Source organism: Cucumis melo, chromosome 11 (assembly GCF_025177605.1).
Source record: "Cucumis melo cultivar AY chromosome 11, USDA_Cmelo_AY_1.0, whole genome shotgun sequence".
Taxonomy (NCBI): Eukaryota; Viridiplantae; Streptophyta; class Magnoliopsida; order Cucurbitales; family Cucurbitaceae; genus Cucumis; species Cucumis melo.
In genome coordinates, this window is record NC_066867.1 from 30,572,100 (window position 1) to 30,591,929 (window position 19,830).

General features: G+C 32.8%; 1 protein-coding gene across 5 annotated transcripts; it reads right to left on the reverse strand.

Annotated features, from left to right (window-relative positions):
* Positions 1-3,975: 3,975 nt before the first annotated feature.
* Positions 3,976-17,921, reverse strand: LOC103497759 (uncharacterized). 5 transcript variants are annotated; one of them, XM_051091937.1, is made up of 22 exons: positions 17,643-17,921; positions 16,515-16,687; positions 16,231-16,401; positions 15,620-15,730; positions 15,453-15,530; positions 15,057-15,253; positions 14,910-14,970; positions 13,908-13,982; positions 13,692-13,769; positions 13,524-13,586; positions 13,360-13,443; positions 13,097-13,272; positions 11,158-11,197; positions 10,918-11,061; positions 10,621-10,737; positions 10,311-10,526; positions 9,057-9,233; positions 7,262-7,958; positions 5,878-6,068; positions 5,641-5,776; positions 4,549-4,702; positions 3,976-4,184 (listed from the first exon to the last, which is right to left on the reverse strand). In XM_051091937.1, the coding sequence occupies exons 1-22, from the start codon at positions 17,779-17,781 to the stop codon at positions 4,160-4,162; spliced, it is 3,303 nt and encodes a 1,100-aa protein (XP_050947894.1). In that variant the 5' UTR covers positions 17,782-17,921; the 3' UTR covers positions 3,976-4,159. The 5 variants fall into 5 exon arrangements, with proteins under 5 accessions (XP_050947894.1, XP_050947896.1, XP_050947895.1 ...); XM_051091939.1 differs by having other exon boundaries at positions 16,231-16,315; positions 16,451-16,687; XM_051091938.1 differs by lacking the exon at positions 16,515-16,687.
* Between the last annotated feature and the right edge of the window lie 1,909 nt (positions 17,922-19,830).

Consider the following 19,830-nt stretch of genomic DNA (forward strand, 5'->3'; position numbering starts at 1 on the left):
GATTCCAAGCCTCTACGCAGCGTATCCAGTGCTTGACTAAAATATCCCTAATGACTTTCTTTTATTACCATATTGCCACTGCTGACCAAATGGGCTGGGCTCCGCCGAAACACACGTGGCAAATGGTTATTGGCTACTAAAGCTATTTAGAGTTTTACAAATCTAATTCTGAGGGTTTTTTTAAGAAAAAATCTAAAAATATTTACCTTTCGTAAAATATTTCGTCAATTTCGTCCCTCTTTTATGATTCTATTGTAAAATTTATGTAGATAGTTGTGTTGATTTAAAATTTAATTTAAATATATCAATCTAAACTATAAAATTTATACCCATTCAAAATCTTTCGTAATATTTTATTTAAAATATCGATTAAATTTTAAATTGATATAATTATTAATTGAATATTAAAATTTATATAATGAAAAGATCCACGAAATTCATTAAAAAAAATAGTATTAAATACAAAACAATGGAATTTTCGAAACTTTTATCCGAACCTCTCCTTTCTTGTCTTGTTCAGCAAGTAAATGAATTGTTTTCAATACATGAACGACACGTGTCTCCTTCTTCTTCTTCTTTTTTTTTTCTTTTTGTTCCCTAAGAAAATCAGGCTTAAAAAAATCAAAATATATTTTTACGATATCTTAAAATTGATATTTTATGATTTTTTTATAGATATTTTAAAATATAACAAAAAAATTATAAAATATAGGATTATGAATCGGTTGGAATCGATTTTTTACAAAATTGATCGTGAATCGACCATAATCAATTTAGTAAATGTTCGAACTAACTTCGACATCAATAAGTAAGGATCGGTTGATCAGTCAGGTCGGATCGGATCAGTCTAAGACTTAGAAATACTTTCTGAAAATTCTTGATTTGAAACTTTTTGAAACCAACCGACTTTGGTTTTGTTGTTTATCTCATTTTTGCAGTTCATCTAGCAAAATCTATCTAATTTTTGCTATATTTTGTAAACAGTTTTATAGTTTTTGTGGATCTATAAGAATTTTTCATTTTTTGGATGATAAAGATATACTTTATTGTAATATAATCAATCTTCCTAGAGGAGAAAGGTAATGAAGAGACAAAAGGTCCCAAATATCCCTCTAGACATTGGACAAAGAAAGCTAAAGAATGAGTAATGGAATTAGTAAAAGAACGAATAAAAGTAAAGCTTGTGTGGGTATTTATGGTCCAATCACCAATCTCCCCCACAAATAACAAACCATGAACTCACACCCACACCACAAACCCTTTTGGCCTTTTCCATCATCAATTTAGTTTCACTAAAATCTCTCATATTCGTTTCGCCTCCAACCCCACCGGAGGATTTTGCATCTTCCAACCAATGCAGTTTTTGTCTAAATTAATCACAGTCACGTTATTAGATCTTTTTTTTTACACATTTCTAATATAACTACACACTAAATTCTTGGTTAACCACCTTTGTTTAAATTAATTAAAACATCCTTTTAACCTAGGTTTAGGCTAAATATAGCACGTTTGAAGAATCGAAGGACTAAATAGACATACTTTTTAAGAACTTAAGGGTTTGTTTGTGTTTGGTGGAGTATTCAGATTATGTTTTATGTTTTTAAATTCATTGAGTTTAATAGATATGTTTGACCGACGATCCATATTATGTTTCTGAAAACTAAATTTTGGAAATAATTTACTTTTTTATGTTTTAACTGTTTAGAATACAATTTTTTACATTTAAGAATTATAATTATATTAAATTATAAGATAATACAAAATAATAGAATTTAGTCTCTATGATTTATAGCTTAATTTTAGTCTTTTTAGTTCAATGAAATCATAGAAAATAGTCTCGCTCGTATGGATTATTAATGAAAGTTGTCAAATTTTAAGGATTAAACTAAATTCAAACTTTTTTCAAACAATAAAAACTAAAATTGTAATTTAACCCAATTTTTAAACATAATTATATTCATAAATAAACTAACAATAGCTTATTGTCCAATAAATTTAATTGTATAAGTAAGACTAGTTTTGTGATTTATAAATATATAGCATAAAATACACTTAGACAACTTTTCAACTAGAATTCAATTTTTGAATCCGCTACCTAACACATATCTGAAAGTACAAAATACATATATGTTTTAATTGAATCTCTTGGTTCCAAATTTATGTTTTCAGATGATCTACCAAACGTGCTTTTAGGAACTAAAAAAATACACTTTTTTTAACATAGGGACGAATGATGTGTTTGAATTATATTTGCAAATGTTTAAATACAAAATAAGTTATATTGAAAAAGAAATTAGAGTGTTTGGAAACTACTCGAAACGACTTTTTAAAATGTATTCTAAACAAATTTCACAACAATAAATTTAAACAAAAACAAATATTTTACCGAACATTTTATTTCCTCGAATCAATCCAAACGGTCGACACGAGCATTTGCCATTAGACCCAAACAAATGAAGTAAATTGCAAGGAATAATTGAAATAGAAATAGCAAAAAGTGGGGCATAGGAGGGTAAGATAACAACGAGAAGTTTAAATAATACCGCACGGCTCTATTAGTTTTAGAGCATTCCAACGTTAAGATAAAAAACGAAGATTCCTGGCCACTCCCAACTAATATATTCATATCAATATATGATGGAAAAACAAATAAAACAAAACAAAACGTGGAGCCCTGTAACTCGCAAGTTTTAATTTAATATAATTCCCAATAAATAAATCATATTATTTATAAAATTTAACATAATATCGCAATCTCGATCGTGATATTTTGTTATATTTATAGATATTTTCAAAAATTGTAACAAGTATTGAATAAGGGTAACTCCACTTATCGCATGTACAGATAGTTATAACAAATAACGAATGTACAACTTATTTTACCAAGACTCTAATAGTCATTTAAAAATAATTTCTATAAATCAAAATATTATTTTGATTAATTTTTATTTTTAAACTCATGTTTCTATATGGGTTTTTTTGTCGAGATGAATTAAGTTTGTAATTATTATAGGATAGAGTTATTTGAGAAGTTTATCCATATAATGAGACGAAAAATATCACATAATGTAAACAAGAAGATAATTATTATAAAGTGAGTAATTAAGATTTTTTTTTACCTACCCACCCTAACCAAAGTTTTTATATTTATGTTACTAAGTTTTGGTTTTATATTTTTAAAGATTAAAAATTTAATAATCATAATAATTTTTCAATTTTTTTATTAAAGTAAGTTAAATAATCACAATAATTTGGAATATTGATTTATTGTATCAATTTAAATATAGAACTAGTAATTGTATCAATTTACATGCAAGTGTATTGATTTAAATATCTTTTGAAAAATGTGTGGAATTGTTTCAATTAAATTTCTAAATTATTATAAATAAGCTGATCCAAATGCTATTAATATTACATTTGAAAATCATTTGTATGTATAACATGGGAACTTCTCAAGTATCAAATAATAAAACATACTATAATTGATTTGTATACAATTTCCAAAAAAGATCATACTCAAGAATCTAAATTGACTCAATTCATAAAAATTTTCATGAAGGAGAAACATAGTGCAAATATGTTTTCGAAATACTAATTATAGATATAGATTTAATTTGAAAAATTGATAATATAAGGACGAAAAATTAGATATTTTTGGTTGCTAAATAAACAAGGCCGATTGTGACTGAGGTCTATGCTTCACATTCCAACTTAAAAAAATGGTTGGCGTTCCTTTACGCAACTTCCCACCCAAACTACGACCATTTGAATTTTTTTTTTCTTTTAATAAAAAGGAGAGGTATTTAAGAAATTTTATTCTAAAATGACAACTTTGAAAAACATTTATAAATTTAAAATATCACAATCTATTATAGATAGATTGTTATTTTGCTGTGTTTTATAAATAGTTTAGTTTATTCAACTATATTTAAAAATAGTCCTAATAATAATGATTCAATAAACGAAAAAATGGGATGAGAGGAAAGCTCTTTTTATCTTATTTTCCTTTTAATATATAGAGAGAGGCAGGCTAGAAAGAAAATTCCCAATGTTAATTCGTAAAGTACGAAGCTTACCAATATAATGCATAGATATTGAACGGTTGATATGATTCCACGTACCATGATGTAAGGATCCAACGTACATCAGCTTTGACCTTTTACTTTGGGCTCTTTTCTTCCATCCTGAAGAATAAAACCAGTGTAATCAAAAGAATAACAGCGGATTAATCACATGCCTATTGAATCATCTCGAATAAATTACTATTCCATAGGTCGATGATTCTACAGCTTAGAAGAAAAAAATCATATATAAATAATTTAAGGCTCAAGCAAGTCAATCACATACATATCACATATCACGTGAACCCGATCGAGAAGTCAAGGGTTCAAATTCTTTGCGATCTCAATGAATAAATAAAAGAATAAAGATAACACACAAACCACAAATTTAATGCATAAGAATGTCAAGAACACTTCCAAAACTGTTGCCATTAATTCTTTTTCATCCAACCTCAAAACTTTGGCAAACTTCCCTAATAATCTTTACCCAGAGAGTCGGAGAAACGCAGTATAATCTGGATATGCATTCAAGAATCTCATTGGGAGATCTGACGGCCACCCCTGTCCTTGAATCAGGATGGGGTGATATTTCTCCAATAGAGTGTATATGATCCTTCCCTCATCAACCTCTTCATAACAACCTGCATTTCACCATGTTAGAATTTCAAACTAGTACTCGAAACAGTTCCCATGTATTACAAACTCAATGCGGCTACCACACTTAGCAATCGTTTTGAAGACCTTGAGTCAAAATAATAAGCATCCCAGGTAAATGACCTGTGATTTTGCAAGTAAAAGCAATATAGGGCATGTAAACCCAAATACAGCATAAAAATTAAGGGTTTAAACTTCAAACGTGTGTGTTATGTAGTAGTGAAGAAATTTGGTTTATAGACAACGCATGTAGTTCCCTTTTTACCATTGGGTGTGTTTAAAAAATTATGTAAGCTCTTAAATCGGATATTAGAATAATGATGCAAAAAACTACCTCTGAAGTGTAATTACATCATCCAATTATAAAAACTAGGCCCTCAAACTTCTTCCCCAAGTGTTATAGTTGAACCCACAAACTTACGATAGTTATAAAAAATTGGAATCCTAAATGATAAAAATTAAACTCTGATAAAAATTAAACTCTCAGACTTATACAACTATTACAATTTCTAAAAATGTGTTAGTTTGAGGGTCCAAACACTTATATAAGATTGAAGGCTCAATCTTTACCATTGAAATTTTAAGGGTACAATTTCAAATTTTAAGGGTACATTGCAAATAACACCGTACTTTATTACAATTTTCTCTAGTTTAATAATTTTGAAATTGGAATGATGAAAATAATAGCAATTATAGAATAGAATGTTGTGTTGTTTCCATCAAAATTAAGAATAGATTATGTTAACATGGTGCCCACCAATCTAGAATAATATGTGAAGATAAATATCTATTCAAGGAATAGGAAAGATTAGTATCATTTGCAATATACCGATGAACTTCAGTTAAAACCATCCTAGATTGACGTCCTCCACAAGTTATCAAGAAAATTACATATAATACACTAAAATAGAATTAATGTACTTACCCAATTCAATATCCTGGTCTTCATCTTCCACATTCCCCTCTTCAATAAAAGTAGAGTTTTCCAATTCAATAGCTGCTTTAGCATACCTATCCAGAAATTCTTCTTCAGTTTCTTCAAGCTCATCAGCATCAGAATCCTGAAACACATCCGAATGTGTTGGGGACGTAATAATTAAGGGCAAATACTATTTGTGAGAGTATGAGGATATGTGGTATTTAGCACACGTTGAAGTCAAACCTCATCATCCTCTGTTTCGTCATCGTCCTCCTCCTCCTCTTCATTTTCGTCAGATTCTTCTTCCTTTTCTTCTCGCACTTCTTTCAGCTGTATAGATGCCTCCATCAATGAACCAAAGCACTTCCACAGAAAATCGTCTCTTGGCTTTCCTAACTCAATTATTCGTTCTAACACCTTGGCAAATGTCATCACTGAATAACAAGGCAAAAAAAAGAAAAAGAAATTTCACTGGGTAGTGTAAGTTTAATGTGAATTCTGAACAATGTTATACTTGAAAATAAATATTTGTACTACACTATTAACATAAAAGCTCAAACAACAATCAAGAAGGCAAACTAAGAAATTAACTTGCAATGGATAAGTAAAGGTCTATATGTTTAACTGTCGAAAACTTGTTTGGTATTTTGATTTCTAAAATGATTTTCAAAAAAAAAATTGTGGAAAATAAAAATTATCGTCTTCACATATTTCTTCAATGTACTTTGAGTTTATTATCAATAAAGAAGCTTGTCTCCATTTAAAAAAGTCCCATCTATATAAAATTGTTAACTACATAACTTCATTCAAACATGTTAAAATTTAAATTAAAGTGAAGAAAAGAAATTAAAGGAAACTAAGATACTTTCCTACATAGTTCGAAATTAACAACAGAAAATAGTTTTTAAAAAGTACCACTTACAATTACATCCATGGCCCCCTAAACTTCCAGTGACAACGAGAAAAATGTTAACCTTAAAATGCAGGAGCACAACTTTCTTTCTTTCTCTATTTTTTTTTCAATCACGCATAGAAAAGACTCTTCTATTCAAAATTGTTCGAAGGAAATGGAGACATATTTTCGAGCACCAATATCATATTGGAGATAACATCCCTTGCTACCGTCATAAGCGTGCAACCACTTAGAATTCCATCTTGACAATTTGACCAAGATGGTATCATGAACTGTTAACCAGAAAAGCCAAAGTTGCAAAACAGAATTTTTTTTAAAAAAAATTGACTGCTAGTTGTCTCAATCCTACAATGAGAATGAGAAATTTGACAAAGCCAAGTTGGTGCAAGCAGACACATCAGCATGGCTGAGAGTTAGCCTTTAGACTGGCCATGTTCGAGAAAAAATCAAGGCACCGCACGGTTAAAAAGTGCTGACTGTGACACTAGTTGGTTGTACACGATTTTTTCCAGCCCAGCGTAGTGGTCCAACCACAACTTACAGTGTGGCAAACTTTATTATTATTATTTTAATATTTTTAGCTCTTTCTTATGTTGTTTCGTTGGGCTGGGCTAAAAAATTGGTACAGCTCAGGCAGGAGGTTACTGGTAAGTATAAAAAAAAGGTTTATTTTGTGATAAATTCAGAATAAAAGAGGTAGGGAAAGCCACTGACCAATCAGCTTTATCTCCGACTCCGCAGACAGACCAGGTGCAAAAGAGCTGCTACAGAGATAACCCAGGGCTGAGACCCAGACAGTGAAGCCTCCTCCATCAAACTTCTCCAAAATTCTTTCTACAGTGTCAGGATGACAGATATAGCATGTTGATATGGAAAGCAATAAAGGCTTCCATAATGCACTGGGTTGGCCTTGGATTTCCCTAAAACGGGAAAATGATGTCTGACTAAATGTGACTACTAGCGACTCCTTAACACCTTCAGCTTCAAATGAGTAATTTGGAACATTCAATAACATAGGAATACACGAACAAGCTTTCCATGTAGCAGATGTATATTTTGAGATTGCCTGATTAATGAAAGCTCCAATGTTTTCTACAATAGATCGTCGAGGCACTGGTGGAGCTGGAGGAGATGGTGCTGACTTCACAAAAAAGTTCTTCAGTGCATATTTGCTATTTAATCTAACAACTTCCATAATGCAATTAAAGACTGAGAAATCCTCTGACTCTTCCCAAGAATGCCAGTCAGCAATAATATCAGCCCAAACTGATACTAATTCAGATATTTTAAGCTCTTCAATAGTATTGCTCTCTGTAACAGACAACATGATGAACTGAAGCAACCTTGATGAATGATCTATGCATGATGGAGGGGGCATGAATTCCCGATCATCATCCATTTCCTCGGACTTCTGAAAATTCATAATGAGCAATAAATACAAAATAGAGCAAGACGAATGAGAGATATTGAATGGCACTCTTCACTCTCAGTTACTACCAGCCTAAACTTAACCAAAGTTTTATCAATATCCAAAATAAAGAAATTGCCTAGTCTCTCATTTTTATGCCTATTGCTTATGAAAAAAAAATGTATGTTATTTTATTTTTAAACGAAGACAAGCCCCTTTATTAATGATATATGAGATTTTAGCTCAAAGCACAAGAGTTTTTGTATGTTATTGATAGACCATTAATATGTCTATTCGTGATAAGTATTTAACAGTGATGGACTATTTTATTGTCTATTTTTAGGGAATAAGACTTTTCATCCATGAAATGAAAAAATACTAATGCTCAAAGTACATCAATCTCCCATGTTTCCCATGATTATTGCATGTGAACCCTCAGTGTTCCAGCCATTTTTGTTCTCTCCGATGTATGGTACACATTGTCTCCTTTAGTCATCCTCTACAGACTACTGATATCGATGTTTCTTGTCTCTTTAAAATTCCTCACTGGAGTCTCTGTTTTGTTTTTGCTTTTGTATCTACTTCTAAACCTACGGAAGAAGGCAAGACTTTGTGAATCCAGAATACTTCACTTGAGATATCAAATATCCCATTATCCAAAGGGAGGACGCAATACAATCTAGGAGTAACCAGAACTGATTGTTTTGATTATGTTCACACGTTACATCAACAACACATTAGATTAGAAAATGAGCGCATATAACATCTAATTGAGGCACCTTCAAGGGAATGAGAATCAAGAAATTGGAATGAAATTTTTCATTCCCTTCGAGATATTTACTAAAATCCAGGAGTCTGTCTACAGTTTTAGCTAACTGAAGGTTCTTTTGGTCCTCCCTAGGCGTGGGATATCTTTTCCCTCTTCTATATTTCATTTTCATCTCATTATCTTCTCCATGAACAGATCATTATTTCTCATCAAACAGTATATATATATATCTAGATAGATATATAGATATAGATATATAAATCATTATAATCAAGAAAATCTAAACCAGAAAATTACTTCCCCATAAAATAACAAGCCAGTTAATAACTAACCAATGAGTACATGGGTTGAAGCCACGCCTCCTGCAAGAGAGACGAGAATGACCTGCTGATTGTGGCTTGATCAGATGTTGACCGTTCACATGATGCATCTTGCTCCATTTGCTCAAGTATGAAGTTTTCCCAAGACTGAGCCATCACTGATAAAGCTGCAAACCCACGTTCAACAACCTGTGCAAATGTTGAATTGAATTCATCAATGCCAATCTCATTTGTTGAAGAAAAAGTACTTTATTGACACTTTAAACCATTTGAAACTTGAAAGTGATAAATATTTTTTAAACAATGAAACAATAAATAGAGATCAACGAGCTTTGTCTCCTTTCAAAAAATAAAAAAATAGAGAACGAAGGAGATAAAAGCATGAAGTTAGAACTAAACAAAATTAATGAGCAACAGACATTCAAACCATGGGCTATTGTATCAAAATAGGGTGAAAAATTAAGTTTGGTTTGGTAGATTTTGAAGATTGTCGGGACCAAATAAAATAGTTTTCGACTAATAAACAATTTCATTCATGGTATGAAAATACAAAAGAAGAGAGAAATGCCGGAAATAAGAATTACAAAAGACTGATTTGACCATAGAAAAGGTACAGCATGAACGAAATAGTAGGTTTTGTATAGAACATGAACCAAATGAAACTGTGCAGAATTAAAGAATGGGATTGAACTAGACTTTATCATTTCAGTCCAATTGGATCTCTGCACCTTTTAAACTTTTTTACTCACTTTCAGGCATTTTTCCTATACAGTAGTCAACCTAATTTTATGAAATTCAAACCAATTTACTTACTTCAAAAAAATGACTAATGTGGTCAACCTGATTCATTTTCATTCAAATTAACAAGATTACTTTTGCGGTTTTGAACAGACAATTGGTTTTAAACTTTGTTCTCTCGTTCAAATATGCGTAATCTTTAGGAAATTATTGAGGTTAGTCCTGAAAATATGAACATCAAATTAGCAGAAAGAATTTTCACTCAAATCTAACAACAGAATCTTAGAAAAATTTATGGCATTGTCTATTCCTGAATAACAGAATTTTCTGTGAAGTTGCATTTATTTTTTAAATTTCCATGATGCATTTTTTTAGCTCTGTATATTAGTAACAACAATGATGTGTCCTCAAATAAAATATAATGATACTTCTTTTTGAAAATAAAACTGCAATAATAGCAATAATAATAGTAACAATTAAATAATAATTAAAAAAATAAAGAAATCTCACGGGAGACGTTGAACATACTTGAGGCCACGGCTCCAAATTAGGAGGTATGCTTTTTGAGATCGCACCAACCAGAGACAAAACTACGTGAGGAATATGGATGCCAATGTTTTCATTTCCCGCTTCCACTATGGAACTGAGAAGCTGAAACAGAATAGAGTTTTCTTCGTCATCTTGGCCAATCCCACCTATTACAACTTGAAGAAGAGGTAACCACTCAGGTGGCAAGTAGTCATTCTGAAGAGAAAAAATATAGAATCCTGGTGAAAAATATGGGAAAAAAATAGTATAAAGTCCAAGAGACAATCCAACAAATTTGATCAAGGCCTACTTCAAGAAGCTTAGCTATTGCCCCAGCAGCAGAAACTCGCACAGGGTAAAATGAAACTTCTTTATCAGGCATGGATAATGCCTTAACCAATGAAGAATATGTTTCTGCACAGACCTCCTAAAAGAGAGTCAAAGTTAGAGAACGAAATGTGGGAGTGGATCATGTCATCAAAAAATTAAATTCTCAAAATTAAGGAGTGAAAAAAATAGAGAAAGTGAACTTTTTGTTTAAACTCGCTTTATTGTAACAATAAAAGCAGGGATAATACAAGTAGCACGAGGGTTTGTAATATCTCACATCAGGCAGACAGGATGCAAGCTCTCCCAGGACCCAATTTGCGGAGGCAATCAAGTATGGCAGGCATGTTTTCATAGCATATAGAGGCAACACCCTTGTGCGGATTAGAAACGTCACGTATCCAGGTTGTTGCTCCCTTAGAAACTGCAAAGCAGAGCAATTCAGAGGCAGAATTAGATATTATAATACAGATAATTCACACTTTGCTCGTGAATGTAGAAGCCAAGAACTACTCCTTACATCAAGCAAGCCACCATACGCAAGTAGCACACCATAGTAACTGTAACCATTGACAGAAAGGCGAGTTAAAGTGTGTTTAGAGGTGAAAAATAACCACAAGAAAAAACAATGGAGTTGAAACCTTAGATACAATTTTCAAAGCTGATGATACAAATAATGATGAGAAAGTAGAGAATAATGAACAGAAAAAGGACGATTGAAAAGGGAATAATCAATAAAGCAACATAGATGTTGTATCCAGATAAATACAGAACCCATAAGATATAAAACAAAAAGTGAGCAACTCTGAGGCTCCAAACACTACCGCCAATATTTATTCAAACATTATTCATTTTGAGGATGAGGTCAGATTAATAAGCAAGTTTTTTTTTCTGTTGAGAAAAGGATACCACATTTTTAATTAATAAGAGATTAAGAAGCAAGTGTGATTCCAGAAAACAAAAGGCAACCATTTGCAGGTGGTTGAATACTCACGATGCTTGTTTCAAAGGGTAACCATAACAAAAAATAATCATCATCATCATTTTTCATCCAAAAAAATTATGTTTGAGAAAAAAATATTTGAATAAAAATAGCACAACACAAAAACAATAGTTTGCTGATTTTATAATTTTTTCAGTTTTTCTAAATTAACTTTTTTAAAATTACTTGATTAATTTTAAAAGTATATAATTTTAATTGATATATGAAAAAGATGAGAGGAGGAGAGTCATTCAAGAGAATTCCAAGACAAGGATAGGGAGTGGAAGAGTTTCTTGTTCAGTAATCTTTGCATGGCTATCCTGGAGAATTCATCAAAGGCAATGGAAACAATATTACGATCAATGATCAGGTGGAGTTCCATGGCGTATGTTGTGCAATGTGCATATAGGGCATGCAGCTGAAGGGTATAAGGGCAGTTACGGTTGAGGGTGGGGGGAAGGATGAGAAAAAAGAGAGGGGAGAGCATGAAATCACTTTTCAGATAACAACCTCAAACAACTCCTTAGATATCTTTTGATTTTTTTTAGAAAAAGAACTTAAACAGGAACAAGAACTTAAATTGCACAAGAATAGAAACTTAGACAAGAGACTCAAAACAAGAACTCAAAAATTAAAAGCTTAGAAAGGCTCGATAAAAGCAGGCCATCTGCAATACAGATTCTGAATGGAGTGCCCTTCACAATTCTTGGAGAGAGTACCATGAAGAAGATTTTAATTGAGCTGAGTAAAAGATGGATGAATAATGTCTTTGATTGATATATAGAAATGAAAGCATAAACAAGAATAATTTTCCAGACGCTTTTCAAAACAGAAAATAATGGAAATTAACTTTAAAACAATGTTTGCAAAACTATTTCTAGATAACACCCCCCCCAAACAGTTCAGGTATATTTGGCATGGAATAACTAAAAAAATCAAATAAAAACTATGCGATCCAAATAATATCTAAAAGATAACATTTATTGAGTAACAGTCTTTAAAGCACTACTTCCCTCAGCTGTCTTATAGTAAAGCATCTATAAAGTTGAATCTACACATCCCATATTTTCATTTGAAGTCCACTTAAAGTTAAGAAGCAGGGAAAGAAAGACTTAGATTCCATTCAAGCTTGCAAGGCTCAAGTGTAAGATGACCTAGTAGATGTTCTAGTGCGAACAACTCTTTTTTAATGAAAAAAAGGCCATAAATAAGATTTCTCTTTAATAGTTGACTAGAGTGTAAAAGACAACTTTTCTTTAAAACAAAGTTCACCGATTGGTTTCTGTCAGACATGATAGTAAAATCCAGCATAAGTAGACAGTTTGGGTGGCACCACGTACCATAAGTAACAATTAGTTCAGACAATAGTTATGTGCCACTGAACCAAGAGCTCACACTTGTATGAGATCAATGAATATCCAAATCATGCAATGTACTAACTAAATTGGAACACCAGGCTGCATGTCAACAAATTTACCTATTTACAATACTCGTTTGGGAAGCATTGGCATCAGAGGGGATAGAATACTTCAAAAGAAATGGAAGTACAACCAACTCCCCCATAGTAGCACATTGATTATTTGTTCTTTTGTTGCCTTTTTTACGCTTCGATGAAGCTGAAGAACCATTCGCACTGGTCACTGTGGGAGGCCCCTGTAGGTATTTGGATTAGACTACTAGTAACACTTAATAAAAGGAATGGCCCACACAAATTTCATCGTGAACTAAACAGGTATCAACCTTTGACATTGCAATCACGCCGAGCAAGTTTATTGCACTTTTCCTGGCTGTGTATAAATCCTCCTTCCAGCCTGAAACCTCTTCCTACGAAATATAAATAAGAAAAACTTATGAAATAATACCCAATATGAAGATCAATTAGTATGACAAATTGACTTTCTTACTAGGTCAGATGGAAGATTCTTCCTTAAGTACTCTTCTGGATCATCTTCCCACTCAGAAATGTCCTTTTCAAGAGATTTGAAAACAAAATAAGATTAGTTAACAAACTCCTGAGTCATGACAATGAATGGATTATAGAGAAAAATACAAGGTTCCTCCAAAACCTTTACCTTATCATTCATTATAAGTGTTGGAAATATTCCAGAGTGTATCAATGTTGAAAAATGCGGAGAAACCAGCCTCCACCCCTATTTAAACATAAATGATAATGTCCAGTTAAACCCTCATCCTGACCAATCATACTAGCCTCTAACTGAGTTTCCATTTCGCTAAGGAAGGAAGGGAAGGTATAATCAATTCAAAGAGTTAAAAAATAGAATTCATACTCGGCCCGTCTCCAGAACATGGGAAATTACATCAAAGGCTAGCGAAATAATCCTCTCTGATAAAGAGTCGAGCTTCTGCCAGAGGAAATTTAATGCTAATGACTAAGAACTGAGACAAAATCCTATAAAGTGCATCAACATATAAGCAATTAATTGACATGCTAAAGCATCAAAACTGTATGTTGAATAGGAAATAAACAAATAGGATAAAATCAGAATAATTGCTCCAGAAAAGAGGGAAACTTGTCACCAACATACAATATTTTAGAAAAAAAGATAAAACAAAAGAAATAGAACTTTTTATAGATATTTGAAAAGTCACAAAATAAAAGAGTTTACAGGAAATCAACCCATCAATAATTAACAGCACTAGAAGAGGAGTACATCATCAAGAAGTTGTATAATGTTCGATGTACATTGACATCTTTCATCCCAGTTATTGCTTTGTATTGAGTGTGTTAGCTTCTCTCACCAGTCTCCAACAAATGGGCTTATACCTAGAGAATCAAACTGAATTTTATCTTCAAGTTTCTTAATGGATAATCACTCCTTTCAATAGCAGAGCTCACATCCAAAAGAATAAAACAATACAAATAATTGCAAAGATCTATAGGCACAAATATCCAAAGCAAGGGTTAAACCTAGCTACAGAGCGAACCTCCTCCCAATATCCCTCCACACTCCTAATTTCTTTCAATCTCAATGTACCCCATAAACAAACTGTCTTCAATTGGAGGATCCCAGTGCCCTGTGGTCCTGGGAGCATGCAGGACAAAGAATGCATCTTATGAGCTTGGGGAGGGAATTTCCATAGCTTCCAAAATTTGAGAGAAGGCCTACCATGAGGAGTTAGGGAACCAAAATAAACTACAAATTCTCTTCCATAAAACAGAAGATGGATTAGAACTTTTGATATGGTTTCTTGGTAAAGAAGAATACTCTCTAGATATAATCACATCTAGGCCTATTTTGTTTAACAAACTGAAATAGAATAGTGCTTACATGGGCATTTTTGCTATAATTCACAATGTTCGAGACACATTTTATGATGTCAGGCATCAACCTGAAAATGCAAGGGAAAGATAAACGTAAATGGTAACCAAGAGTAGTTGAATCTGAACTTAAAGGACTTTAGGGTAGTTGTATTACTTATCAGTATGCTTTCGGTGTCGGGTAACAAAGACGCAGAAAATAAGCAAGCTTCTCTTTGTGGTTTTCAACCAGCTCACATTGCCATACTCTGGGGAAACTGCAGTCTCAAATTTTATAGAATCTAGAATGCAAATTAAATCACGGCAAAACAACGGAAGCAAAGGCACCAAAGCAGAAGGCATATGTGACCTTACCTGCATAAGTAACAGCATTACAGAGGCAGAAATGTCATTCCCTCTCTCATAGTCTACGTAATTTTTAATTCTTACTTCAAGATTCTAGTTTTATAAAATAATGATAATAATAAATAGCATACAATAACAAACTTGAAGATAATCTTAAAATTATAAAATTACAAAAGAAAATGGATTAAACAAAAGAAAAATTACTTACACAAAAGTAGACACATTTGCATACTATCGAAAGAATCTTATCTATCTCAACTTCCCTCCCATCTGGGTTAGAAAGAGCCTGTGTGACACCAGAAACACACAATCACCCGCAGTTAAATTTTGCTTGGGGAAGCTGAGATTTACGTGGATGGGTAAAGTGTGTCAAACCTGTTCAACAAGACGATGGAACACAGCTAGTAGGGGAACAATAATTGTGTTTGCAAGTAGCTCCAACTGTGGTGGTACGGGCTCTTTAGAATCTTTGGGATTCAAAAAGTACTGCCAAAATAAACGATTGTTTAATTTGTTAAGAAAACCTCAACTCACGTTGTAAAACTATGTAAACTTCAAACTTTCCTAGACTTCCATCAAGCATTAAAGAAAACGATCAAGAATCACAAATCAAAACATCAAAAAACATATAAGAGTATTAGTTCATAGTAGGGAAGTTAAACACTAAAACGTTGCAGCACTTACCACTAATTATTACCTAAATATCAAGTAGAATAGTAAACATTGGAGTAAAGGATAGAAAGAAGGAACGGTACACAACTGAACAACAGTAAAAAAGAAGAAAAATAATCAATTGCATAAAAAATAGTAAGAATCTTGAGCTGTCATGTGAACAAAAAAATTGCCATCTAATTGTACCAAGACATTAATCATTGACCAATTTGTGAGTTTATCAAAACTATCTTTGGCCAACTATGTAATAGGATGGCAGTTAGTCTATCCATGAATTTGAATGTTCGACAGGTTGCTGAAACAAAATCACGTACTTGGAAAGGTCTGCAAGTTGTACAGAGAACAGATAGGGCGTTGATTGCATTCATTTGACATTCAGCTCCATTGCTGGAAAGATTGCTGTTTTGAATAGCAGAGAAAAGATCAGACACAAGTTCAGGCCATGAGTTTTGCTTCACGAACTCATTGATCACTATGCTATGAAACTGCCAGAACATTATAAAAGAGATATAAGAAGAAGAATAAGGAATGCACCGGCAAGATGGTACTGATGTGTCCCATAAACTAAACATACAGGACATGCAAGAATTATAATTACCACTTCGACCAAAACTTTTAGAACCTTCGGTTCCGCTTGGAACAAGGCTCTCAGCAGTTCGTCCTTGAACCCCTTGCTGACATTTGAACATGGAAATTCTCCCTCAATATTTCTTCGACTCAAATTTTTAAGGTAAGCTGCAGCGGCTACCTTCTGACCTTGATCATGATTTCCTACATGGAAGGGATGAACAGTCCAACCTTAAAATGGCAATGAAATTCAACTGAATTTGTTTATTGCAATTCCCCCCACCCCATCCCAAACGGCACTAAACTTAAGTTTGTGTTTGAAGTTTTATAAGCACCGTGAAATTTAATTAGATCATGGTGCAAATGTGAAAAAACAATTAATTTAAACTATATTGAGTGCCTGTTGGATAAACGTGAGTTTCATCTCAAAACCAATTGATAATAAGTGAGGTTCGTCTTTTCCATGGAGGATCCTCAACAAATTCCTTCGAGATGGTTCCCCTTTATATCATTCTTAGATCACATTTTTTCTCTCCTAATTGAATACTCATTTTAAGTTTCCTCGGCTATGATATCATATTAAAGAAACATCGAGTTCCATCTGAAATCTAATAGACAATGAGAATAAGTTTCTTCACTTCTCATGATGATCCCTTTTTGAGTTTATCCCTTTTCTTTTGATTGAATTCCCGTTTGGTTTTCATAGTCTTTAATACCGGACATAAAATTCCATCTCAAAATGGATGAATAATGAGAGTGATCCTCATATTTCCAATATTGGAACTTCGACGTCTGTAAATGGTCAAATATTTAAGGATTTAGGCAAGAGAGCTTTCGGTTCACAATAGATTGAGTCCAACCAAAAGTTGATTCAGTTGAATATAGCACCTCCAGTATACATCAAAGAGTACTCGTGCTTTTCCCTGTAGACTACATTCATCCTCTTTAATTACTAATCTGATTCCGAATAAAATTAAAACCCACGTGTATTTCCCCAACCTCCGGTTCAAAAAAACACAAACTACAAAACATACATCTGAATTCTAAACCCACCAATCAAGCACTGAGCTCGAGTTACTCCTTTACAGTAAGACCGAACAAGATAAAATTAAGTAGTATAGCAGCGACAGGAAGCAAAAGAACTTGAAGAATATGTTACCAGTAGCAATATAGAGTAAAGCAAACGGAAGCTCAGGATGAGAAGATAGCCGATCGAGAGACTCGGTAGCTCCATGGACAACCTGAGCGTCATTGCTAAGCGTCTGAGATAGAATTTGAGGAATATTAGCAACATCCATGAGTCTCTGATTCAGTGAAGATCGCACCCGTGCAACTACTAAGCATGAACTCGAATCAAACACGTGGGACGAGCAGGAGGTAGAGGGGGGCAGAGGAAATGGGAGTGAACAAGGAGAAGAGAGAGAAGAAGAAAAAACGCGGGAAGGTGACTGTTTGGTCGGACTGTGAATGGCTCCATTGTAGTGTCGGCCCGGCCCACTCGAACCATGTGGAGACATAATTTAGGATTGGGCTATGGAAAATAAAACCATATTTTAAGGTGGGTATGGGTGTTCCCTCCATTTGATCATGTTGAGCTACTTTTTAGATTCAATTAATTGTTCAATTACTATATTTTTTTCAATTCAAATAACTTTTGTTCAAAATTGACCTAATCTTAAAATATTTGGATTTTGTTGGTCGGAGTGAATTGGACTATTTTTCTTAATTTATTGCAACAAACAAGTAAAACATTAATACGTGGGAATTTAACGTTGGAGAATTAATTATCTACAAAAGTAATGAAATTAAATAAAACAAATATATGTGTGTGTGTGAAATTAAATAAAACAAATGCGTGTGCGTGTGCGTGTGCGTGTGAATTAGTAATATAGTATATAGACATTTTTAGAGTATTTTATATATGCTAATGCGTTAAGATTTGAAGATTATAAAGTTTTGAATCTCCAAAATTATACGGATTCAAAGTTTGACGTTGAGAATACAATTATCTTAAATCTTTGAATATAATTATTGTTTTTTTTTCTCTCTCTTTTGAATATCCAAAGACTAAAGCTAAAAAAAATCGTAGAATATTATAAAACTATATGAATTTTCCTATGTTAAAGCTACATAGACGATTTAATGCACAATTCACAGATAAGCCATAGAGAAAATTATAGAGATAATTGAAAATGATGATATAGACAAACTAACGTTTGAGGATAAGTTGTGAAGTGCTTGGGACAAATAAACCTTGAGAACAAGTTGTAGAGTCCTTGAGATAAGTCCATGTTAAGGATGCTTGCAAAATTCTCGAATAAAAAATTGCAATGGCCAATAAATATGCACATCTCAATCAGACGTAAGTGTTTCACTGCTTATATAAGAAGTGAACGTGGTAGACAAAAAATAAAACGATTGGACAATGGACCAAACAAAAGGCAATCAATCAACGTCATTTTGGGAAAAACTCTAATCATAGTTTGAAAAAAATAAATAACTAAATCGACTTGTGGATTTATACTCTTCAACAGTCAATATCGATTGGACATTTGTTAAACCGACCATAGTCATTTCGATGGCGATTTAGTCAAATAAAAAATATGGTCGATCGTTGCACATCTCTACGTTGTACACATGTCGTTATTTGGATACTAAACTGCAATATGACATAGTTATAAATAAATATTTTTTAACATGTTGGATTTATTGTTATCATATATTAAGTTGTCACGTATGCAATTGTTCCTTTATTTTACCAAATTTGAGATAAGGATGATCGTTTGATGTTGGCGCAAGCTCTTCTCCGAGGGGATTTCCTTTAGAAACTGAGGCAACGGAAGGTTATGAATGTTGCTTGAGGGGGTTGGAGTTTGCTAATAAGTATGGAGTTCAACAAAGTGCATATTAAAATTGATGCTGAATTTGTGGTTAAAACTTTAAGGCTTTTATATTTTACCATTAATCCTTACATTATTGTTTGTATGAAACCCGCGAAGGATTGCGAGGAAAAAGTTTGTGATGAAGGAAGCTAAATATAAGTATTACACGTTTTAAGGAAAAATGGAACTAGAACGATTAAGTACAAGAATGACGGGTTGTGAGGAAGAGCATGCATTATGGCGACACGGCACAAGGAAAAAACTACGTGAAGTAAAATCATTGTCGTGTCAAGTTAGGATGATGTGAGAAGAATTGTTTAGTAAGAATTTTGAGTTACACGAGAAGAAGCAAGCAGGGAAAGGGTAGTGAATCATTAATCCATATTAGTCAGTTTCTAACATGTTGGGGAAGTTGTCAAGCTAAGGAAAACTTAAAAATGGTTAATTCGGTTTGAAATTAGTATA

Bases quoted from the DNA above. Each gene is read 5' to 3' on its own strand.
- LOC103497759 (XM_051091937.1), bottom strand. From the start codon at position 17,781: ATGGATGTTGCTAATATTCCTCAAATTCTATCTCAGACGCTTAGCAAT. The intron at 6,069-7,261 runs GTCAGTGGCTTT...CTTGTTATTCAG, and splicing joins GTCGGAGATAAAGCTGATTG to TGATGACATTTGCCAAGGTG. The intron at 4,185-4,548 runs GTAAAGATTATT...TTTATTCTTCAG, and splicing joins GCGTTTCTCCGACTCTCTGG to GATGGAAGAAAAGAGCCCAA.